Source organism: Bombina bombina, chromosome 10 (genome assembly GCF_027579735.1).
Source record: "Bombina bombina isolate aBomBom1 chromosome 10, aBomBom1.pri, whole genome shotgun sequence".
Classification (NCBI taxonomy): domain Eukaryota; kingdom Metazoa; phylum Chordata; class Amphibia; order Anura; family Bombinatoridae; genus Bombina; species Bombina bombina.
The window spans coordinates 5,316,446-5,342,799 of NC_069508.1; the positions used below are offsets into that span (position 1 = coordinate 5,316,446).

The following is a 26,354-nucleotide window of genomic DNA, read 5'->3' on the forward strand; positions in this document are numbered from 1 at the left end:
CAATTTTAAACAACATTCCAATTTACTTATATTATTTAATTTGCTTCATTCTTCATATATCCTTTGTTGTAGAAATAGCAATGCACATGGGTGAGCCAATCACACAAAGCATACATGTGCAGCCACCAATCAGCTGCTACTTAGCCTATTTAGGTATGCTTTTTTAACAAAGGATACCAAGAGAATGAAGCAAATTAGATAATAGAAGTAAATTGGAAATATTTTTAAAATTGCTGCTGTTTCTAAGTCATAAAAGAAATAATTTGGGTTTCATGTCCTATTCACAAGACTATTGAATATAATTCTCAGGATTTGTAAAGCTCTGTATTAAAGAAACTCAGATAAATGGAATAAAACCTCTGTTAAAGGGACAGTCTAGGCCAAAATAAACTTTCATGATTCAGATAGAGCATGTAATTTTAAACATTTTTCCAATTTACTTTTATCACCAATTTTGCTTTGTTCGCTTGGTATTCTTAGTTGAAAGCTTAACCTAGGAGGTTCATATGCTAATTTCTTAGACCTTGAAGCCCACCTCTTTCAGATTGCATTTTAACAGTTTTTCACCACTAGAGGGTGTTAGTTCACGTATTTCATATAGATAACACTGTGCTCGTGCACGAGAAGTTATCTGGGAGCAGGCACTGATTGGCTAAACTGCAAGTCTGTCAAAAGAACTAAAAAAGGGGGCAGTTTGCAGAGGCTTAGATACAAGATAATCACAGAGGTTAAAAGTATATTATTATAACTGTGTTGGTTATGCAAAACTGGGGAATGGGTAATAAAGGGAGTATCTATCTTTTAAAACAATAACAATTCTTGTGTAGACTGTCCCTTTAATGAAAATACAAAAATATAAAATTATAATGGACATTTCCTTGGTTGGAAATTATTTAAAGGTTTTATTTTTTATTCTTAAGTTGCAATGAAATTAATGAAATAACTGCTGCTGGCTCTTACCAGGTGAAATAGTGTCAGCACCTGGCTGTGTGCCATAATAACCATAATACAAAGTAAAAAAACTCCAGTGTTTGTTCTGGTCTGCCTAGCATCATCTGCATTGGCTCTGCTCTAATTAACATTCCCTGATTTCACAAAAATGCCTCTCAAATCTAAAGCAACAGATGTAAAACTCATTTTATTGGCTCTAAACTTTGCATTACCTTGCCATGTATTATTTAATCGCTTAAAGTGTTAAATAAAAATGTACTTGATAAAGTATAACATGACTCAAAATAATAAAAAAATACCCCATGCACTGTGCACAGATATATGGAATGTCTACTCCTGTCTAGAACTTGGGAATGTAGGGAATGTGCCCCTCAAATAACTTAAAAAAAAAGTGCTATCAGGTAAGTTTAGGGCACCTAGGCTGGAGGAAATGTACTCACGTTCTTCTTAGCTGCAACTCCAATGTAAGTATAACAGCACGGTATGTGATCTCACGGGGTTCTACTTGTCACTGCTTATTAAATACCAAAAAGTATAAACACTTGAGTGATGCAGCTTATCTGTAAAAAGCTGACTAGAAAATCGCAAATTATGTAAAAAAAAAACGGGAAGATATTTTACCTCACAATTTCCTCAGTAGCCACATTCCATGTAAAGGCACTTTACGCAGCCAATCAGGATACTAGTCCCAGGACTTGCAAGGTAGCGTGCATCTGGCATGTGCGGCACAGTCATGTTGTTGTTTCTCTCCTCCGTTTAAGGAAGTTTACTATGAAATATCACAAGATTTCAGTAAAATCTAATGAGATCACAGTAAATCGGAGTGTGACATCAGCACTGATGAAGCTGATTGGCTGCTGTTATCTTTTCAACATGCAGCTGTCAGTAGCTGAAGATAACGGTTCACAGAGCACTTCTATTCTTGCGAGCTGAAGGAACTTTAAGGTAAAATATCTTCCTTTTTTACATAAACATGTTTGTGATCTTGTCAGCTTTTTACAGTTATGCTGCATCACTAGTCATTTAGCACATGGGTATTATGTTCATTTAACGTATTTATTAAAATCAAATCTAAAAAACAACGCACGTTCTACTGTGTATTAACAGCTTGCCAATATACATTACGTTATTTCGTTAATGTATTTTCTTTTTTAAGACACGATGAGTTCACGGATCATCTTAATTACTAATGGTATATTCACCTCCTGGTTAGCAGGAGGAGGCAAAGAACACCACAGCAGAGCTGTTAAATAGCTCCCCCCTTCCCTCCCACTCCAGTCATTCTCTTTGCCTACGTTAGTGATAGGAAGAGGTAAAGTGAGGTGTTAGTATAGATTCTTCAATCAACAGTTTATTATTTTTGAAGCAGTGCAAGATTGTGCTACTTTGTTCTGGTGTGTAGCTGTAGTCCATATCAGTCTCTTTAGTAGAGCAGTGGTGGCTTTAGAGCAATGGGAACTTGTGGGACATAATTCTTTCTGTGCCTCCCATATTTTCTTGCTGCCCTATTTCCTTCAGTCTGAGGTAAACATTGACTCAGCATTTTATTCTCTTCAGGTCGATGTGAGGGAGAGGATCTCTCAAGCCGGAGAGCTGCCTTGCTGCCAGGCAGAAGTCAAGGTAAGTGCTACTTTAAATTTCTGGGGCACACACTAAACATAATGGGCTCTGTAGGGAAAGTAGCTCTTTATGTTGGGCAGTATTTCTTAGCAGGCACTGGGGCTGGAGTTAAGCTGAACAAATCCATTACGTGATGGCTCTGGTGGTTTCACTATTCTATGTTCACTATTCTATGTAATATCGTTAACACATTGCATAGAACGGCATAGGTTTACGCCCACAATGGGCGGTTCTTCCTGTTTTTGCGCGCCACTTTCGTAGCGCTTCAGCTCAAGAGGCTGAGGAATAGTGCGACATCAGGAAGGATTTATCCTGTCTGTCCTAGAGTCGCATGGTGAGAGTAATCATGCGTTGCTAGTACAGAGTCGGTATTTCCTTTTCTTCACAGCATATCACTGTTGCTTTCAAAACAAGGCAAGACTAAAATGGATCATCTGAAGGGGGAAATGTAGCTGATCTTCAGTCAGGTAGGAGCACTTCAGCAGAGTGCTGAGGTGCAGAGGTTGATTTTTTTGTTGTTAAAAGCGATTTGCAGTAAAAAAAGGAAACCGTTTTTAAAACTGACAATCTGCAATAAAAAAGAAAACCGTTTTGAATTTAAAGAGACAGTAACGGTTTTTATAATTAATATTTGCAAATACTTTTTAAAATTTTTGTTTACTATTTGGCAAATTGTGATCAAGCATTGACCAAGGGGACTTGCAAGATGTCACCTGCTCTTTATGTTTTGACGCCAACGTGGAACCACCAATCCCTTTCTGTCCTTCATGTAATGAAAGGACTTTGAATTATAGGGAAAAGATTTTTTCAGAGCCATTATCCTCTAAGGCAGATGTTGTCCAAGAGTCTAATGATGAGGGTCAATATATGCCGCAGCTTTCTCCCCAAGCGTCCCAAATTTTACCGCCCTCACAAGCAGTGCCCTGTGCTTCAGCTATAGTTCCTTCTGGGATTTCGTTATAAGACATAGCTTCTCTCATGTCTTCTACTATTTCTGATGCTCTGTCTGCCTTTCCAATGTTGCAGGGCAAACGTATTAGGAAAGCCAGACATTCAGTAAGCGAGGTTTCTGATGCGATTGTTGCAATTTCGGCGGTATCCTCCCAACGACCTGAAGAGGAGGGTACCGTAGTAGCTTCTGAAGGAGAAATGTCAGATTCAAAGAGTCTATTACCTCTGACAGACTCGGAGGTGGTATCTTTCAGATTTAAACTTGATCACCTTTGTCTGTTACTCAGGGAGGTTTTAGTTACCTTGGATGATAGTGACTCCACAGTGGTGGTTGTCCCTCAGAAGTCTAGTAAACTGGACCGATACTTTGAGGTTCCTTCCTACACAGATGTATTTCCAGTTCCTAAAAGACCAGGCATTCCTTTCTCTCCCTCTCCTATTTTTAAGAAAATGTTTCCAATAGCCGATTCCTAAGATAGGAGCCGTTTCCACCTTAGCTAAGAGAACTACTATTCCCATAGAGGATAGTTGTGCTTTCAAAGATCCTATGGATTAGAAGTTAGAGTGGTTACTCAAGAAGATTTATGTACACCAGGGTCTGCAGTGGCAACTGGCTGTGTGCATTGCCACCTTCACTAGTGTGGCAGCATATTGGTTTGATGCACTGTCTGAGGCTCTCAGGACAGAAACTTCTTTGGATGAGATCCAAGATAGGATAAAAGCTCTTAAGCTAGCTAATGCCTTTATTTGGGCCGCTTCCCTTCAAGTTATCAAATTGGGAGCTAAGATCTCGCGTTTCTCTGTTCTAGCCCGCAGAGCCTTATGGTTAAAACCTTGGTCTGCGGATGTCTCTTCTAAGTCTAAACTTCTAGCTATTCCTTACAAGGGGAAGACTTTTTTTGGACCCGATTTGAAGGAGACTATTTCTGATATCACGGGAGGTAAGGGTCATCGTCTCCCTCAGGATAAGAGAAATAAACAAAAAGGCAATTTTCGTTCCTTTTGAAATTTCAAAGGAAACTCTTCCTCTTCCTCCTCTAAGCAGGAACAGTCTAAACCTACATGGAGACCCAGTCAGTCTTGGAACAAAGGAAAGCAGTCTAAGAAACCGGTTAGTGATTCCAAGACAGCATGAAGGGCATGCCCCCGATCCGGGACTGGATCTGGTAGGGGGCAGACTTTCCTTCTTCGTTCAAGCCTGGGTTCGGGATGTCTAGGATCCCTGGGCAATAGAAATAGTGTCTCAGGGATACTCTCTGGAGTTCAAAGTTTTTCCTCCCAGAGGCAGATTTCTAATTTCAAGATTATCTGCAGACCAGACAAAGAGAGAGGCGTTCTTACACTGCGTAGGAGACCTCTCCGCTCTGGGAGTCATTGTTCCTGTTCCAATTCAGGAACAGGCTCTGGGGTTTTATTCCAATCTGTTCGTGGTTCCCAAAAAAGAGGGAACCTTCAGGCCAATTTTAGACCTCAAGAGTCTAAACAAGTTTCTCAGGGTACCGTCCTTCAAGATGGAAACAATTCGTTCCATTATTCCATTGATCCAGGAGGGTCAAATTATGACAATAGTGGACTTAAAGGACTCGTATCTACATGTCCCCATTCACAGGGATCATCACAGGTTCTTAAGGTTTTCCTTTCTGGACAAAGACTTCCAGTTTGTGGCTCTTCCTTTCGGTCTTGCCAGAGCCCTCAGAATCTTCACAAAGGTTCTGGGATCTCTGTTGGCGGTGCTGTGATCAAAAGGAATTGCAGTGGCGCCTTATCTGGACGACAGTTTAGTTCAGGCGCCATCCTTTCAGCTAGCAAGATCCCACACGGACTTGGTGTTGTCCTTCCTAAGATCCCACGGATGGAAGGTAAATTTAGAAAAGAGTTCCTTAGTTCCAAACACAAGGGTAACTTTCTTAGGAACCATAATAACCTCTCTGTCTATGAAGATTTTTCTGACAGAAGTCAGGAAATTAAAGATTATCAATACTTGTCTAGCCCTTCAGTCCACTCCTCGACCATCAGTGGCTCAGTGCATGGAGTTAATCGGGCTGATGGTGGCGACAATGGATATCATCCCGTTTGCTCATTTCCATCTCAGAGCCCTGCAGTTGAACATGCTCAGACAATGGAACATAGATTATTCGGACTTGTCACCTCGACTTCTTCTGGAGCAGGAGACAAGGGACTCTCTTCAATGGTGGTTGTCTCTGGATCATCTCTTCCAGGGAACATGCTTTCGCAGACCATCTTGGGTGATTGTGACAACAAATGCCAGCCTTCTAGGGTGGGGAGCAGTCTGGGGCTCTCTAAAGGCTCAGGGAATATAGACTCAGGCAGAGTATGTTTTACCCATAAACATTCTGGAACTGAGAGTGATCTACAATGCTCTTCTTGCCTGGCCCCAGTTAGCCTCGGTACAGTTTATCAGGTTCCAGTCGGACAACATAACGTCAGTGGCCTACATCAATCATAAGGGAGGAACGAGGAGTTCCTTGGCGATGACAGAGGTTTCCAAAATAATTCAGTGGGTGGAGGCCCATTCTTGCTGTCTGTCGGTGATCCACATCCCAGGGGTAGACAACTGAGAGGCAGATTTTCTGAGCAGGCAGACCTTTCATCCGGGGGAGTGGGAACTCCATCCGGAAGTGTTCTCCAGCCTGATTCTCAAGTGGGATCAGCTGGAATTAGATCTCATGGCATTGCGGCAGAATGCCAAGCTCCCGAGATACGGGTCGAGATTCAGGGACCCCCAGGCAGAACTGATAGATGCTCTGGCGGCCCCTTTGACCTTCAATCTAGCATACCTGTTTCCTCCATTTGCTCTTCTTCCTCGAGTAATTGCTCGAATCAAACAGGAAAGGGCCTTGGTGATCCTCATAGCACCGGCCTGGCCGCGCAGGATTTGATATGCAGATCTGGTGGAGATGACATCTCTACCACCTTGGAGACTTCCGTTGAGGAAAGACCTTCTGATTCAGGGACCCTTCCTTCACCCAAATCTAATTTCTCTGAAGCTGACTGCTTGGAGATTGAACGCTTAATTTTATCCAAGCTGGGATTTTCTGACTCTGTTATAGAGACCATGATTCAGGCTCGTAAGCCCATTACTAGAAGGATTTACCATAAGATTTGGCGTAAATATCTCTATTGGTGTGAATCCAAGGGCTACTCATGGAGTAGAGTTAGGATTCCTAGAATTTTGTCCTTTCTTCAAGAGTGTTTGGAGACAGGTTTATCGACAAGTTCTTTAAAGGGGCAGTTCTCGGCCTGTTACACAAACGTCTGGCGGATGTTCCAGATGTTCAATCGTTCTGTCAGGCCTTGGTCAGGATCAGGCCTGTGTTCAAACCAGTTACTCCTCCATGAAGTCTTAATTTAGTTCTCAAAGTTCTTCAAGGGGCTCCATTTGAGCTTATGCATTCCTTAGATATTAACTTGTTATCTTGGAAAGTTTTATTTCTTGTTGCTATTTATTCTGCTCGGAGAGTGTCAGAGCTCTCGGCATTACAGTATGAGTCTCCTTATCTTATTTTCCATTCAGATAAGGTAGTTTTACGTACTAAATTAGGATTACTTACTAAGGTTGTTTCTGATCGAAACATTAAGCAGGAGATTGTTGTTCCTTCCTTGTATCCTAATCCTTCTTCTCAGAAGGAAAGACTTTTGGACGTGGTCCATGCTTTTAAAGTTTTACCTGCAGGCGAAAAAGGACTTTCGTCAGTCTTCTTCTTTGTTTGTGGTTTTCTCAGGAAAAACGCAAGGGACAGAAAGCTACGGCTACTTCTCTTTCTTTTTGGCTGAAGAGTATCATACGTTTTGCATATGAGACTGCTGGACAGCAGCCTCCCGAGAGAGTTAGGTCTCATTCCACGAGGGCTGTTGCTTCTTCATGGGCGTTCAAAAATGACACTTTTGCCTCAGCTGAGGCCGCTTTTGGGAGAAAGGGTCTTCAAACAGTGGTGCCTTTCATTTCGGTTCCCTGTCTTGTCCCTCCCGTATCATCTGTGTACTCTACTCTAGCTTGGGTATTGAATCCCATTAGTAATTAAACTGATCCGTGGACTCATCATGTCTTAAAAAAGAAAAGAAAATTTATGCTTACCTGATAAATGTATTTATTTTTTGACACAATGAGTCCACGGCCCGCCCTGTTCTTTTTGACATGTTGTGGGTTATTGTAAACTTCAGACACCTCTACACCTTGGCTTTTCCTTTCTCTTCCTAACTTCGGTCGAATGACTGGAGTGGGAGGGAAGGGGGGAGCTATTTAACAGCTCTGCTGTGGTGCTCTTTGCCTCCTCCTGCTGACCTGGAGGTGAATATCCCATTAGTAATTAAGATGATCCGTGGACTCATTGTGTCAAAAAGAAATACATTTATCAGGTAAGCATACATTTTCTTTTATCTCTGGGTCCCACAGACAGAAGCAAGCACAATGAGAAAAATAAACACAATGACTTCCCTTGTATTTCAAGATGCTGCCAGCCCCGGTTACTCCACCGTCTGCACAGAACTGTTTTTTAGCTGGCGACGCAGTCTTTCACAAGAAGCGTCCCAAACCTCTTTCTCCCACCTCAGGTCTCAGCAAAAAACCCCAGAAGAAAAGGCCAACAATATAGTTTAGCAAATATTTTGCTCTAATAGTGGTTCACAACCACCAAAAAGGATACATATATTTAGCACTCTTGGTCCTATATTTTTGTAAAATAAAATGCGTTCAACTTTATAAAAAATTACACATTTTATGTTACAAAAATATAGGACCAAGAGTGCTAAATATATGTATCCTTTTTGGTGGCTCTGAACCACCATTAAACCAAAACATTGATATAAGATACATAGCACCTTAATTATCATATAGTTATTACCATAAACCATCATAGATACGGAATAATTTAAGGTCCTGCAAATCATTTATGTAGTTTCTTTTAGTTTTCTTCCAACAATAGTTTAGCAGCCTGCACTAAAAGGAACATAGCGTTACTTGAAGAAATTGAAGATTTTATTCAGAAAACACTGGAATCATTGATGACCATAATTTCCAGCTTTAATAAAATCCAATAAAAAGCTCAACCAGTTTGGCAAACACATCTGCCTTTTTCAAGAGCAGTTAAAATCACTATGAAAAGGGGCTGTGTCTGGGCCAAGCATGGCCGCTTTTCTTGGAGCTCTGTAAGAGAGTTTTACATTCCGCCATGTAACTAAGCTTCCATCCAGTGCTAAATTGTATTTAAGATGTCAGTGAACTTCAAGCTGAACTAGGACATGGGTCAAGAAATCTGTTTAAAATTTAGCCAGTATGAATATTTAGGATCCAGACATACATTTAGTAGACATGCAGTGGTATTTGTATATACATATATAGACATGCAGTGGTATTTGTATATACATATATAGACATGCAGTGGTATTTGTATATACATATATAGAGAATAACCCAAAATGTTAGGAGCCAGAGATAAAAATCTAGGAGCCAGTGGTTTCCTGGCTTCTGGATTTGTCGAGCTCTGAACTAGGATATACAACTATTTCTTCAGAACAGGACTTACCAGATTGCCGAGGACTTTGGCAGCCCTGAACGGGAAGGCCCTCGGCACCCCGGGAGACTGGGGGTGCCGATAAGTGAATAGAATATTTTAATACATTACCCTTTTAAAGTGTTATTGGAGGATTTTGAAAAGCGGTTTACCTTGAAGATGAATGACCTCCTCCTACTGTGTTCGCTGATCCCAGAGCAAAATGTGAACTTGCGGAGTGAGCCTTCCCTGACTGTGGATGTCTCGTTGATGGATTTTAACTTGGACCCAATGATGGAAGGAGGTAATTCTGAGGAGTTTGCTAATGGTGTCTATATGGATAGCAGCTGCCAATGTACAGACACGAAAGACCCTGATCATATGGGACCTGTGAGTGGAAACATCCTTAGAGCTGAAATGGGAGCCTCCTTCGGGCAACCCTTGGTCTCGGCGTGGGCTTGCAGCGAGAGAGGATAGTCTATCCTTTCTCTGGACTGCTACTTATAGGGCAATTTGGAGATGCGATGCAGCACTCAGATTTCTTCTTTACCGGGTTGGACTTTCTCCCAGGCTTTGCTGTTGATCCCTATTATAGCCTACCTGCTCTATCTTTAGACTATTTAGAACATCAGGACTGCACCTATCATGACATTCTAAAAATTAACTTTATTCTCAGTGCACCTGAATATGATACTCCCATGGACCCCAGGATAGGAGTGGGATAACGCTGCAGATGGATCTCAGTCCCAGCTTGCTGATAGGGGTTAGGTCAACTCTTGCGTGCACTAAATACTTAATGACTCTCTAGCCCTATTGCCGGTTTATATCTTTTTGTCTGTGCTATACAGATTTTCTACAGTAGATTTATGCTTACTAAGGGGAATGTCTATCAGGTGGGGATAGATATAGAAATTTAGCCTTTTGGTTTATATATCCATTTTGCCTATTACAAATTAACAACAAACTTCCTGGTATATATTTCAAGTTGAGTAGCAGTCTATAAATAGCTTAACGCTCTTAAGTTCTCTGCATAAATGCTTAGCTATAGCAATAAAGTAGGTACTGTGCTTGCCTGTTATTCATACCTATATAGACCAAAGCTGGTTAGGTAAGTGTCGTCTGCGGCCGGGACAACATGATCATGTTTATACTATTACTTACAATTCTCTTGATGAGTCTTTTAGTAAATGAATGTGGTACTTTGTCAAGTGCGTTTACTTGGTTTAATACTAGAATACATATATCATAGATCACCATATTCCATATGCACCTTATGGGACATTTTTTGGCTGTCTTACTTGCTCCTCATGCTTTACTTCCATATAATATGTATAGTCCTTGTAAGCTATATACTCATTTAATTTGTAATGCTAATTTCCTCATATTGGGGGAAGCTCTGTAAATGTAATACTAAGCTCTCATTCAATACCCCCTATCTCTGCTCCATCAGACGTATCTTCTGTTAGTCCTCCAGTACCACATCAGGATCTTTATTCATATGTAATACACTGGTTCTATATCATTAGCTCATATAAGTATTATCAGATGTGAATTGTTTCTAAATGTACTAATTCATCAAGTAGCCCAAGAGTGGCCTCTCCGTAGCTACCATTTGACGTAATCTTAATGGTCCAGTTGGTCCAAGAAAGACCAGGGCAGTAGTTACCCCATTTGTTTGTTCAATTTTGTTATTAGCATTTCAGCCATTTATTGTTACTAAGGATGTTTCACTTTATGCTCTTAGTACACAGGTTAATACTCTCACACTGTAAGTGCTCTTTGTACACAGGTTAATACTCTCACACTGTAAGTGCTCTTAGTACACAGGTTAATACTCTCATACTGTAAGTGCTCTTAGTACACAGGTTAATACTATCATACTGTAAGTGCTCTTAGTACACAGGTTAATACTCTCCTACTGTAAGTGCTCTTAGTACACAGGTTAATACTCTCATACTGTAAGTGCTCTTAGTACACAGGTTAATACTCTCATACTGTAAGTGCTCTTAGTACACAGGTTAATACTGTAAGTGCACTTAGTACACAGGTTAATACTCTCATACTGTAAGTGCTCTTAGTACACAGGTTAATACTCTCATACTGTAAGTGCTCTTAGTACACAGGTTAATACTCTCACACTGTAAGTGCTCTTAGTACACAGGTTAATACTCTCACACTGTAAGTGCTCTTAGTACACAGGTTAATACTCTCATACTGTAAGTGCTCTTAGTACACAGGTTAATACTATCATACTGTAAGTGCTCTTAGTACACAGGTTAATACTCTCCTACTGTAAGTGCTCTTAGTACACAGGTTAATACTCTCATACTGTAAGTGCTCTTAGTACACAGGTTAATACTCTCATACTGTAAGTGCTCTTAGTACACAGGTTAATACTCTCCTACTGTAAGTGCTCTTAGTACACAGGTTAATACTCTCATACTGTAAGTGCTCTTAGTACACAGGTTACTAGTCTCATACTGTAAGTGCACTTAGTACACAGGTTAATACTCTCCTACTGTAAGTGCTCTTAGTACACAGGTTAATACTCTCATACTGTAAGTGCTCTTAGTACACAGGTTAATACTCTCATACTGTAAGTGCTCTTAGTACACAGGTTAATACTATCATACTGTAAGTGCTCTTAGTACACAGGTTAATACTCTCCTACTGTAAGTGCTCTTAGTACACAGGTTAATACTGTAAGTGCACTTAGTACACAGGTTAATACTCTCATACTGTAAGTGCTCTTAGTACACAGGTTAATACTCTCCTACTGTAAGTGCTCTTAGTACACAGGTTAATACTCTCATACTGTAAGTGCTCTTAGTACACAGGTTAATGCTCTCATACTGTAAGTGCTCTTAGTACACAGGTTAATACTCTCATACTGTAAGTGCACTTAGTACACAGGTTAATACTCTCATACTGTAAGTGCTCTTAGTACACAGGTTAATACTCTCATATTGTAAGTGCTCTTAGTACACAGGTTAATACTCTCATACTGTAAGTGCACTTAGTACACAGGTTAATACTCTCATACTGTAAGTGCTCTTAGTACACAGGTTAATACTCTCATACTGTAAGTGCTCTTAGTACACAGGTTAATGCTCTCATACTGTAAGTGCTCTTATTACACAGGTTAATACTCTCATACTGTAAGTGCACTTAGTACACAGGTTAATAATCTCATACTGTAAGTGCTCTTAGTACACAGGTTAATACTCTCATACTGTAAGTGCTCTTAGTACACAGGTTAATGCTCTCATACTGTAAGTGCTCTTAGTACACAGGTTAATACTCTCATACTGTAAGTGCACTTAGTACACAGGTTAATACTCTCATACTGTAAGTGCTCTTAGTACACAGGTTAATACTCTCATACTGTAAGTGCTCTTAGTACACAGGTTAATACTCTCCTACTATAAGTGCTCTTAGTACACAGGTTAATACTCTCATACTGTAAGTGCTCTTAGTACACAGGTTAATACTCTCATACTGTAAGTGCTCTTAGTACACAGGTTAATACTCTCATACTGTAAGTGCACTTAGTACACAGGTTAATACTCTCATACTGTAAGTGCTCTTAGTACACAGGTTAATACTCTCATACTGTAAGTGCTCTTAGTACACAGGTTAATACTCTCCTACTATAAGTGCTCTTAGTACACAGGTTAATACTCTCATACTGTAAGTGCTCTTAGTACACAGGTTAATACTCTCATACTGTAAGTGCTCTTAGTACACAGGTTAATACTCTCATACTGTAAGTGCACTTAGTACACAGGTTAATACTCTCATACTGTAAGTGCACTTAGTACACAGGTTAATACTCTCATACTGTAAGTGCTCTTAGTACACAGGTTAATGCTCTCATACTGTAAGTGCTCTTAGTACACAGGTTAATGCTCTCATACTGTAAGTGCTCTTAGTACACAGGTTAATACTCTCATACTGTAAGTGCACTTAGTACACAGGTTAATACTCTCATACTGTAAGTGCACTTAGTACACAGGTTAATACTCTCATACTGTAAGTGCACTTAGTACACAGGTTAATACTCTCATACTGTAAGTGCTCTTAGTACACAGGTTAATACTCTCATACTGTAAGTGCACTTAGTACACAGGTTAATACTCTCATACTGTAAGTGCACTTAGTACACAGGTTAATAATCTCATACTGTAAGTGCTCTTAGTACACAGGTTAATACTCTCATACTGTAAGTGCACTTAGTACACAGGTTAATAATCTCATACTGTAAGTGCTCTTAGTACACAGGTTAATACTCTCATACTGTAAGTGCTCTTAGTACACAGGTTAATACTCTCATACTGTAAGTGCACTTAGTACACAGGTTAATACTCTCATACTGTAAGTGCACTTAGTACACAGGTTAATACTCTCATACTGTAAGTGCACTTAGTACACAGGTTAATACTCTCATACTGTAAGTGCACTTAGTACACAGGTTAATACTCTCATACTGTAAGTGCACTTAGTACACAGGTTAATACTCTCATACTGTAAGTGCTCTTAGTACACAGGTTAATACTCTCATACTGTAAGTGCTCTTAGTACACAGGTTAATACTCTCATACTGTAAGTGCTCTTAGTACACAGGTTAATACTCTGATACTGTAAGTGCACTTAGTACACAGGTTAATACTCTCATACTGTAAGTGCTCTTAGTACACAGGTTAATACTCTCATACTGTAAGTGCTCTTAGTACACAGGTTAATACTCTCATACTGTAAGTGCTCTTAGTACACAGGTTAATACTCTCATACTGTAAGTGCTCTTAGTACACAGGTTAATACTCTCATACTGTAAGTGCTCTTAGTACACAGGTTAATACTCTCATACTGTAAGTGCTCTTAGTACACAGGTTAATACTCTCCTACTGTAAGTGCACTTAGTACACAGGTTAATACTCTCCTATTGTAAGTGCTCTTAGTACACAGGTTAATACTCTCATACTGTAAGTGCACTTAGTACACAGGTTAATACTCTCATACTGTAAGTGCACTTAGTACACAGGTTAATACTCTCATACTGTAAGTGCTCTTAGTACACAGGTTAATACTCTCATACTGTAAGTGCTCTTAGTACACAGGTTAATACTCTCATACTGTAAGTGCACTTAGTACACAAGTTAATAATCTCATACTGTAAGTGCTCTTAGTACACAGGTTAATACTCTCATACTGTAAGTGCTCTTAGTACACAGGTTAATAATCTCATACTGTAAGTGCTCTTAGTACACAGGTTAATACTCTCATACTGTAAGTGCTCTTAGTACACAGGTTAATACTCTCATACTGTAAGTGCTCTTAGTACACAGGTTAATACTCTCATACTGTAAGTGCTCTTAGTACACAGGTTAATACTGTAAGTGCACTTAGTACACACGTTAATACTCTCATACTGTAAGTGCTCTTAGTACACAGGTTAATACTCTCCTACTGTAAGTGCTCTTAGTACACAGGTTAATACTGTAAGTGCACTTAGTACACAGGTTAATACTCTCATACTGTAAGTGCTCTTAGTACACAGGTTAATACTGTAAGTGCACTTAGTACACAGGTTAATACTCTCATACTGTAAGTGCACTTAGTACACAGGTTAATACTCTCATACTGTAAGTGCTCTTTATCATCTTTGTGAGAGATGGAGTCTGTAAATCCCATATATACAATTATGATTCTGTTGACTATTTTCCAGCTCTTGTTATCAGGCCTCCTAGTTCCCTAGCTTATGCATTGTTTCGCAAACACGCACTTAACTGTGAACTCTAATGTTCTAGCCTGATAATACCTTGTATACTTATTACTATTGTGATAGGCTGTGCACTACCTGCTGTAATTTATAAATACCTTGTATACTTATTACTATTGTGATAGGCTGTGCACTACCTGCTGTAATTTATAAATACCTTGTATACATATTACTATTGTGATAGGCTGTGCACTACCTGCTGTAATTTATAAATACCTATTATACGTATTACTATTGTGATAGGCTGTGCACTACCTGCTGTAATTTATAAATACCTTGTATACGTATTACTATTGTGATAGGCTGTGCACTACCTGCTGTAATTTATAAATACCTTGTATACGTATTACTATTGTGATAGGCTGTGCACTACCTGCTGTAATTTATAAATACCTTGTATACTTATTACTATTGTGATAGGCTGTGCACTACCTGCTGTAATTTATAAATACCTATTATACTTATTACTATTGTGATAGGCTGTGCACTACCTGCTGTAATTTATAAATACCTATTATACGTATTACTATTGTGATAGGCTGTGCACTACCTGCTGTAATTTATAAATACCTATTATACGTATTACTATTGTGATAGGCTGTGCACTACCTGCTGTAATTTATAAATACCTATTATACGTATTACTATTGTGATAGGTTGTGCACTACCTGCTGTAATTTATAAATACCTTGTATACGTATTACTATTGTGATAGGCTGTGCACTACCTGCTGTAATTTATAAATACCTTGTATACTTATTACTATTGTGATAGGCTGTGCACTACCTGCTGTAATTTATAAATACCTTGTATACGTATTACTATTGTGATAGGCTGTGCACTACCTGCTGTAATTTATAAATACCTTGTATACGTATTACTATTGTGATAGGCTGTGCACTACCTGCTGTAATTTATAAATACCTTGTATACGTATTACTATTGTGATAGGTTGTGCACTACCTGCTGTAATTTATAAATACCTTGTATACGTATTACTATTGTGATAGGCTGTGCACTACCTGCTGTAATTTATAAATACCTTGTATACGTATTACTATTGTGATAGGCTGTGCACTACCTGCTGTAATTTATAAATACCTTGTATACGTATTACTATTGTGATAGGCTGTGCACTACCTGCTGTAATTTATAAATACCTTGTATACGTATTACTATTGTGATAGGCTGTGCACTACCTGCTGTAATTTATAAATACCTTGTATACGTATTACTATTGTGATAGGCTGTACACTACCTGCTGTAATTTATAAATACCTTGTATACGTATTACTATTGTGATAGGCTGTGCACTACCTGCTGTAATTTATAAATACCTTGTATACTTATTACTATTGTGATAGGCTGTGCACTACCTGCTGTAATTTATAAATACCTTGTATACGTATTACTATTGTGATAGGCTGTGCACTACCTGCTGTAATTTATAAATACCTTGTATACGTATTACTATTGTGATAGGCTGTGCACTACCTGCTGTAATTTATAAATACCTATTATACGTATTACTATTGTGATAGGTTGTGCACTACCTGCTGTAATTTATAAATACCTTGTATACGTATTACTATTGTGATAGGCTGTGCACTACCTGCTGTAATTTATAAATACCTTGTATACGTATTACTATTGTGATAGGCTGTGCACTACCTGCTGTAATTTATAAATACCTTGTATACGTATTACTATTGTGATAGGCTGTGCACTACCTGCTGTAATTTATAAATACCTTGTATACGTATTACTATTGTGATAGGCTGTGCACTACCTGCTGTAATTTATAAATACCTTGTATACGTATTACTATTGTGATAGGCTGTGCACTACCTGCTGTAATTTATAAATACCTTGTATACGTATTACTATTGTGATAGGCTGTGCACTACCTGCTGTAATTTATAAATACCTTGTATACGTATTACTATTGTGATAGGCTGTACACTACCTGCTGTAATTTATAAATACCTTGTATACGTATTACTATTGTGATAGGCTGTGCACTACCTGCTGTAATTTATAAATACCTATTATACGTATTACTATTGTGATAGGTTGTGCACTACCTGCTGTAATTTATAAATACCTTGTATACGTATTACTATTGTGATAGGCTGTGCACTACCTGCTGTAATTTATAAATACCTTGTATACGTATTACTATTGTGATAGGTTGTGCACTACCTGCTGTAATTTATAAATACCTTGTATACGTATTACTATTGTGATAGGTTGTGCACTACCTGCTGTAATTTATAAATACCTTGTATACGTATTACTATTGTGATAGGCTGTGCACTACCTGCTGTAATTTATAAATACCTTGTATACGTATTACTATTGTGATAGGTTGTGCACTACCTGCTGTAATTTATAAATACCTCAATAAAAGATTAAGAAGAAAAAAAAATCACTTTGAAAAGAGCTATTAGATAGGAGAAAAATATTTGGGAAGCTGCTTGTGAGAGACTTCGCCACCATCTAACAAGAATGAGATCTTAAGTCGTTTGAGTGATGTGACGGACACAGTGATAAGGTCAACAAGACCATCCCGAGTAAGGACTCTGCAGAGCAAGTTTAATTTGCCCACGTGCAGCAAAAATTTCACTGGTTCAATTGTTCTGTAGCTGTCCTGATGTGACCTTGGCCATCATACACTTAACGCTCTTTGCACAGAGGTAACAGGCATTGTGTATGTGCTGTATACTGCAAGACCACACATGCTTAATAAACAATTTCAATATACAAATGCTGCACAGCAGGGCTTGGCACACACTGGGTGCCAAATCACCATGGTAACAAGTTTGTAGCCAGTTACCGGAGTGCATACAGCCTGGCATTGGGTGCTGCTGCGCCATCCTCCATACATTTTTCTTTTTGTTTTGTTCCAGTACCAGATTTTGGCCAGTTTTAATGTCCACTATCTTATGCGCCAAACCAGTAGACCCTGTTACAAAGTACAGTCAGGGCATGCCGCTTGTCATGAGTGTTTATGTAGTTTTGGGTCTGATGCCTGAGACTGGAACTTATATAGTAATGTTTTGTCACCAAGACAGGCTCCTTCAGGATTCCTATACAGAGTGAGGCCTGAGGCACAACTGTAGCATATTAGGTGTAGCTAGCTGCAAAGGGGGGGTGTTATGGTAATTACTGTTAGCTGGGTGAGGGGTTAACCACTGTGTTTTACATGTCTTGCACATATTTTATTACACAATTGTGATATTGATTATACTGTTGGGTGCCGGCTATATTGACTAATATTGTATAGTAGTATTATTTAGCGGCCTGATTTTGTGATACTCTTGTCTTCCAGCCTCAGGGTATAGGCTCTCCCAGTGTGTATCATGCCGTCATTGTGATTTTTCTGGAGTTCTTCGCCTGGGGCCTCTTGACTGCTCCAACCTTGGTGGTAAGTCATATCTTCTCTTTTTGAGCTTGGGGAAACGGTCTGGTGTGGTTACTGGCACATGGGGGGAGTGAGGTTGGCTCCTGAGTGGCACACTGCGGTACATCTGTATGATGTGCCCTGCTCTCTAGGGCTGTGTAGTCTGCAAACATAGCCTAAAAACGCAGTACTGATAGACAGTGCTAGACAGTAGCGGAAGAGCTGTGTGGTATTGGGGGAACGAGGGGTTACTCTGCCTGTAATGTGAGTATATTGTCAGCGGCAGGAGAAGTAATAACTGTGACATGATCTGCTTTCTCTACTGTAGGTTCTACATGAGACGTTCCCTAAGCACACCTTCCTTATGAACGGGCTGATTCAGGGGGTGAAGGTGAGTGTTATACGGTCTTAGCCCCAGTGCGGTTGTGCTGACTAGTTACGTAATACCAGAATGTTTCACATGTGCTGCTGACCTCTCCCTACATGTGCTTGTTTTATTCAAATTATGCTCACTCCTGGTTAGAAATGTAAAATTTCCGCAAATTTTGAAGCCATGGGAAAAAAACTGGTTTTTCTTTCCTAAGATATGGAGAGTCCACAACGTCATCAATTACTAGTGGGAATTTATACTCCTGGCCAGCAAGAGGAGGCAAAGAGCACCACAGCAGAGCTGTTAAAGGGACATAAAACCCTTTTTTTTTCTTTCATGATTCTGATAGAACATACAGCTTTCGAATTTACTTCTGTTATCAAATTTTCTTCATTTTCTTGTTACCCTTTGTTGAAAAGCTGGGATGTAAGCTCATAAGTGTGCATGTGTCCACAACACTATATGGCAGCAGTTTTGCAACAATGTTATACATTAACAGGAGCACTATTTCCTGTCATGTATTTGTGTCCTCCTGTGGGTATAATCTGAGCTATGGATCATACTTGTTTATATTGTGAGGAGGCCTTTTTTTCCCACCCACATGCCTTAAAGTGAATGTCAATTTTGACGAATTAGTGCCCGGTTTTTAATAATCCTATTAAAAACAAGGGCACTTTAATTAATCAAAATTGACATTTCAAGCGTTTTCTTAAAAAACTTACCTTTTAATCCATCAGAGCCGCTTCCTCCGCCCGTTGCAAGCCCTCTTCATGAGTCCAAAATGACAAAAATGGCTTCATCCAATCACGGCGTGGAGGAAGCTGGATTCGTCATTTCTGACGTAAGCAGAGGCTTCCGATGGCCGGAGGAATCGATGGAGCAGCTTTCAGGATTAAAAGGTAAGTTTTTGAAGAAAACGCTTGAAATATCAATTTTGATGAATTAAAGTGCCCTTGTTTTTAATAGGATTATTAAAAACCGGACACTAATTCGTCAAAATTGACCTTCACTTTAATACCGTTATAAAGTCTAACAAGGGAGACAAGCCTGCTAAGACTCTTAGTCCCTCTGAGCCATCTACCTCTCAGCACTCAGCGTCCTGTGAGATTACTACCCTTGCTACATTATCCACTCCACTTGCAGTTCCCCGTAGCACATCTAATCCTCCATCCGGAGGGGGCCTTCTTCCTGCGGACTTTGCAGTGCAGTTACAAACTCCCCCTCATCTACTTTTAAAAAGTTGTTCCCAGGCCTAAGCTTTCGACTGGATTTGTGGGGCTCCATTCCTAAGGTGGATGGTGCCATCTCTACGCTTGCTTAACGTACTACTATACCTCTTGAGGATAGTTCTTCGTTCAGAGAGACGATGGATAAGAAAATGGAACCTTTCTGAGAAAGCTGTTTCAACATACGGATTTTTGTTTCAACCGGCGTCTGCAGTTGCTGAGGATATTCAAGACAGAATTAAAGCTCTGAGAATTGCTAATTCTTTTATCTGTGATGCAAACATGCAAATTATTCGCCTAAATGCAAAGGGCTCTGGCTTTGTGGTCCTAGCACGCCGGGCGCTCTTGTTGAAGTCTTGGTTTGCGGATATATCTTCTTAGTCCAGACTCCTTTCTCTTCCCTTCAAGGGAAAGATTTTATTTGGTTCAGGCCTGGACTCCATTATTTCTACGGTTACCGGAGGCAAGGGTGCCTTCCCACCACAAGATAAGAACAAGTCTAAGGGACGACAATCTTCAAATTTTCATTCTCACAGATCCCAACGACAACAATCCTCGAGGCTGTTGTCCCTGCCTTTTCAAGGAAAGATTCTGTTCGGTCCAGGATTGGATTTGATCATATCCACGGTTACAGGAGGCAAGGATCTACTTTTCGTCCCTTTCGCGGGGACAAGTCCCATCGCCAGCAGCCGTTGCGAAAGCGGATCAGTCCAAGAGAACTTGGAAACCTGCTCAGTCTTGGAACAAGTCCAAGCAGAACAAGAAGCCCACGAGACTAAATCGGCATGAAAGGGCGGCCCCCCGACCGGTCTCCAGACCAAATAGGGTGCAGATTCTCTCTCTTCTCCAAAGCCTGGTTGTGGGATGTTCAGGACCCTTGGGTTCTGGAGGTTGTCACCCAGGGTTACAGGATAGGGTTCAGGTCCCATCCGCCCAGGGGCAGATTCCTCCTGTCAAACCTGTCTTCAAGACCGGAAAAGAGAGAGGCATTCCTTGTGTGAGGCATTTCTCCTTTCTAGGTGTTATCGTACCAGTACCCCGAGCAGAAAGGGGTCTAGGGTACTATTCAAATCTCTTTGTGGTTTCAAAGAAGGAGGGTACGTTCCGCCCAATTCTGGACCTAAAGTGTTTAAACAAGCTTCTGGCTGTTCCATCGTTCAAAATGGAAACAATCAACTCTATTGTGTCCCTAGTTCAAAAGGGACAGTTCATGACAACAATAGACTTGAAGGATGCTTACCTTCATATTCCAATTCACAGGGACCACTTCAAGTTCCTAAGATTTGCGTTTCTGGACCAACACTTCTAGTTTGTGGTGCAAATGGGGGTGGGGAGCGCTATACTAGCTATGAGTATGGACGTATCCGTTATTGACTGTGTCGTGAAATGTATCTAGGAATTGTCTGAAATATAAGTATGTATATTTCAGACAATTCCTAGATACATTTCACAACACCGTCAATAACTGATACGTCCATACTCATAGCTAGTATAGCGCTCCCCACCCCCATTTGCATCACTGTATTTTTGACCTGATATTAGGAGGATATCGGTATTGGGGTAGTTTTTTGAGTCAAATAGGTCAGGCAATAGTATAACCACAAATCCCCTTTTCCCGGACTTCCAGTTTGTGGCCCTTCCCTTCGGCCTGGCGACGGCCCGGGGAGTCTTCACGAAGGTTCTGGGGGCGCTTCTTGCAGTGGCCAGATCCAGGGGCATTGCTGTTGCGCCCTATTTAGACGACATCCTAGTTCAGGCACCGTCGTTCAGCCTCACAGAGGATCATTCAAGGGCTCTTCTTTTACTACTCCAATCTCACTGTTGGAAGATCAACTCAGGAAAGCGTTTCCTGGTTCCCAGCAACAGGGTGGAGTTCCTGGGCACAATAATAGACTCTATGTCCATGAAAATATTTCTCACAGATCGACGCAGGGACTCTCTATCTTGGTGGATCCGTCCGGCGCATCTATCCCTGGGGACATTCTACCTGAGACCGTCCTGGGAGATTGTGACCACGGATGCGAGTCTGGCAGGATGGGGAGCTGTTTGGGGTGCCAGATTGGCACAAGGAAGATGGACTCGGGATGAGTCTCTCCTTCCGATAAATATTCTGGAACTTCGAACAATCTACAATGCTCTGAGGGCGTGGCCTTATCTGGGGTCGTTCAGCTTTATCAGATTCCAGACCAACTACATTACCTTGGTTGCTTACATCAACCACCAGGGAGGAACGATGAGCTTCCTAGCAATGAGGGAGGTGTCTCAGATTTTGGAATGGGCTGAGTCCCACAGCTGCTCGCTCTTAGCGATCCACATTCCAGGTGTGGACAACTGGGAAGCGGACTTTTTCAGCAGGCAATCCTTCCATCCAGGGGAATGATCTCTTCACCCCAAAGTGTTTGCGGAGATTTGTCTCAGATGGGGAACGCCGGAGATAGATCTCATGGCGTCCAGACTCAATTGCAAGCTACCCCGATACGGTTTGAGGAATCCCCAGGCAGAGCTGATAGATGCCTTAGTGGTGCCTTGGGGATTCAGCCTAGCTTACATTTTTCCACCGTTACCACTTCTACCTCGTGTAGTGGCACAAATCAAGCAGGAGCGAGCTTTGGCCATCCTGATTGCTCCTTTGTGGCCGTGGAGGACTTGGTTTGCGGATCTGGTGGGGATGTCATCCTTTCCGCCATGGAGGTTACCCTGTCGCAGGGATCTGCTGGAACAGGGTCCCTTTCAACATCAAAATCTTGTTTCTCTGAGGCTGACTGCGTGGAGATTGATCACTTAGGTTTTTCTGAATGTGTGATTGACACTCTAGTTCAGGCAAGAAAGTCAGTCACTCGTCGCATCTACCATAAGGTGTGGAGAACTTGTCCTGGTGTGAGAAACATGGATATCCTTGGCACAAGGTGAAGGTATCCAGGATTCTGTCTTTTATCCAAGAGGGTTTGGAGAAGGGTCTTGCCGCCAGTTCCTTAAGGGACTTGTTGCACAGGAGACTCGCTGAGCTTCCTGACATTCAATCTTTTGTTTAGGCTCTGTCTAGAATCAGACCTGTTTTTAGGCATGGAGCTTAAACATGGTCCTTAAGGTATTGCAGGGGGTTCTGTTTGAGCCTATGCATTCTATTGACATTAAGATTCTGTCCTGGAAGGTTCTCTTTCTGTTGGCGATTGCAGCGGCACGTCGAGTATCTGAGCTGGCTACCTTGCAATTCGAGCCTCCTTATCTGGTCTTTCATGCAGATAAGGCTGTTCTTCGCACTGGTTTGGGGTTTCTTCCCAAGGTGGTGTCTAACCATAACATCAATCAGGAAATAATTGTTCCTTCTTTGTGTCCTAACCCTTCTTCTTCTAAGGAGAGGTTACTTAATAATCTGGATCTGGTTTGGGCCTTAAAGTTCTATCTTCAGGCTATGAAGGATTTCAGACTTCTACATCTCTTTTTGTGGTGTATTCCGAGAAGCACAAGGGGCAGAGAGCCTCTTCTACTTCTTTGTCCTTTTGGTTGAGGAGCTTGATTCGCTGGGCCTATGAGACAGCGGGACATAAGCCTCCTCAGAAGAACACGGCTCATTAATCTATAGCTTTGGCTTTGTCTTGTGCCTTCAAGAATGAGGCCTCTATGGAGCAGATTTGTAAGGCGGCTACCTGGTCCTCATTACACAGTTTTACAAAGTTTTACAAATTTGATGTTTTTACTTATGCGGAAGCTATTTTTGGGAGACAGGTTTTACAGGCTGTGGTGCCCTCAGATTAGGGTCCACCTTTTTACCCTCCCGGTTTCATTCAGTGCCCTCTAAAGCTTGGGTATATGTTTCCCAAAAGTAATGAATGAAACCGTGGACTCTCCTCCCCTTTAGATGGAAAACATAAATTATGCTTACCTGATAATTTTATTTCCATTGTGGGGAGGAGAGTCCACGGCTCCCGCCTGTAACTCCAGTGTGTGGACCAAAATTTAATTTATCTACTGGCACCATTTATACCCTGATATTTCTCCTACTGTTCCTTGTTCCCTCGGCAGAATGACTGGGGGATGAGGGGAGGTATTTAAGCCTTTGGCTGGGGTGTCTTTGCCTCCTTCTGGTGGCCAGGTTCTTATTTCCCAAAAGTAATGAATGAAGCTGTAGACTCTCCTCCACACGATGGAAATAAAATTATCAGGTAAGCATAATTTATGTTTTTTCAGACACCTGGTTCAAGGACGTACAGGATCCGTGGGTCCTGGAGGTGGTATCTCAGGGATACAAGATAGGCTTCAAATCTCATCTGCCAAGGGGCAGATTGCTTCTCTCAAATCTGTCTACTAGACCAGAAAAGAGGGATGCCTTTCTAGGGTGTGTTTGGGATCTATCCTCCTTATGAGTTGTTGTCCCAGTACCTATAAAAGAAAGAGGTTTGGGATTTTATTCAAACCTTTTCGTGGTCCCAAAGAAGGAGGGAACTTTCCGCCCAATTCTGGACCTAAAGTGCTTAAACAAATTTCTCAGTGTCCCTTCCTTCAAGATGGAGATAAGGTCCATCCTTCCTTTTAATTCAGGAAGACCAGTTTATGACCACTATAGATCTGAAGGACGCTTACCTTCATGTTCCAATCCACAAAGAACACTTTCAGTTCCTGAGGTTTGCATTCCTGGACCAGCACTTCCAGTTCATTGCCCTTCTGTTTGGCCTAGCTACTGCTCCATGAATCTTTACAAAGGTTCTGGGGGCTCTTCAAGATGTTGCCAGAACTCAGGGTATTGCAGTAGCCCCATACTTGGACAATATTCTGGTGCAAGCACCATCCTTTCATCTTGCAGAAGAATTCTCTGAGTCCCTTTGCAGTCTTCTTCGATCACATTGATGGAAGATAAACTTGGAAAAGAGTTCTTATCCCAAGTACCAGGGTGGAATTCCTGGGTACTATAATAAACTCCATATCCATGAGGATATTTCTAACAGGCCAGAAACGTTGTAAGCTAACTTCGGCATGTCTTGCCCTCCGGACCTCCTTGAGTCCCTCTGTGGCTCAGTGTATGGAGGTGATTGGTCTCATGGTGTCCTGCATGGACATAATTCCTTTTGCCAGATTCCGTCTCAGACCTTTACAACTGTGCATGCTGAGGCAGTGGAATGGTGATCATTCAGATCTGTCTCAGATTTTATTAGACAGCCGGTCAAGAGAATCGCTCTCTTGGTGGCTCTGTCCAGATTATCTGTCCCGAGGGACATGCTTTTTAAGACCGTCCTGGGAGATTGTGACTACGGACGCAAGCCTATCCAGATGGGGAGCTGTTTGGGGTGCCAGGAAAGCACAGGTGTTGTGGACTCAGGTAGAGTCATCCCTTCCGATCAATATTTTGGAACTACAGGCAATCTTCAAGGCCTAGAAGGCTTGGCCACTTCTGGGTTTGTCCCAGTTTATCAGATTCCAATCAAACAATATAACCTCGTTGCTTACATTAACCATCAGGGGGAATGAGAAGTTCCTTGGCAATGAAGGAAGTATCTCGGATTCTGGAGTGGGCAGAGGCCCACAGCTGTTCGCTGTCAGCGATCCACATTCCGGGTGTGGACAACTGGGAGGTGGATTTTCTCAGCAGGTAATCCTTCCATCCAGGGTAATGGTCTCTCCATCCCGAGGTGTTTGCAGAGATATGCAGCAAGTGGGGGACCCGGAGATCTCATGGCGTCCCAATTTAATACCAAGCTACCCAGGTCGAGGTCGAGAGATCCGCAAGCGGATCTAATAGGTGCACTAGCAGTGCCCTGGAGGTTCAAACTCATATCTTTTTCCTCCATTACCGCTTCTTCCTCGTGTGGTGGCCCGCATCAAGCAGAAGTGGGTATCAGTAATCCTGATTGCTCCATCGTGGCTGTGAAGGAATCTAGTGGGGATGTCCTCATCTCCTCCGTGGAAGTTACCTTGTCGCAGAGACCTGCTGATACAAGGTCCATTTGTTCATCAAAATCTAGATTATCTGAGGTTTTGTCTGCATGGAGATTGAACGCTTAATCTTGGACAAGAGAGGTTTCTCTGAGAGTGTCATTGATATTCTTAGTCAAGCTCATAAACCAGTTACTCAGCGTGTCTACCACAAGGTGTGGAGGACCTACTTATTCTGGTGTGAAGAGTGTGTTTTTTCCTGGCACAGAGCTAAGGTTGCCAGGATCTTATCTTTTTTCTAGGATGGGCTGGAGAATGGCCTTTCTGCTAGTTCCCTGAGGGGACAGATTTTGGCCCTGTCGGTTTTATTGCACAAGAGACTGACTGTGCACAGAGTTTCTGAGATCTCTGCTCGGCAATGTGAGCCCCCTTATCTGATTTTTCATGCAGATAAGGCAGTTTTACGTACTAAATTTAGGTTTTCTTCCTAAAGTTGTGTCCGATCGCAACATCAATCAGGAGATTGTTGTTCCTTCCTTGTGACCTAATCCTTCTTCATCGAAGGAACGATTACTTCACAATTTGGATGTGGTTCACGCCTTGAAGTTCTATATTCAGGCTACTAAGGAGTTTAGACAATCTTCCTCCTTGTTTGTTGTCTATTTGGGGACGTGTA

General features: G+C 41.3%; 1 protein-coding gene across 2 annotated transcripts in view; it reads left to right on the forward strand.

Moving 5' to 3' along the window:
• The window catches only part of MFSD14A (major facilitator superfamily domain containing 14A), a 247,077-nt gene that overhangs the window by 31,406 nt on the left and 189,317 nt on the right, over positions 1 to 26,354 (forward strand). For both annotated transcript variants that reach the window (XM_053693728.1, XM_053693729.1), the window contains 2 exons: positions 18,143 to 18,238; positions 18,543 to 18,605. In XM_053693728.1, the coding sequence (XP_053549703.1) occupies positions 18,143 to 18,238; positions 18,543 to 18,605 (159 nt within the window). The remainder of the gene's footprint in view (positions 1 to 18,142; positions 18,239 to 18,542; positions 18,606 to 26,354) is intronic.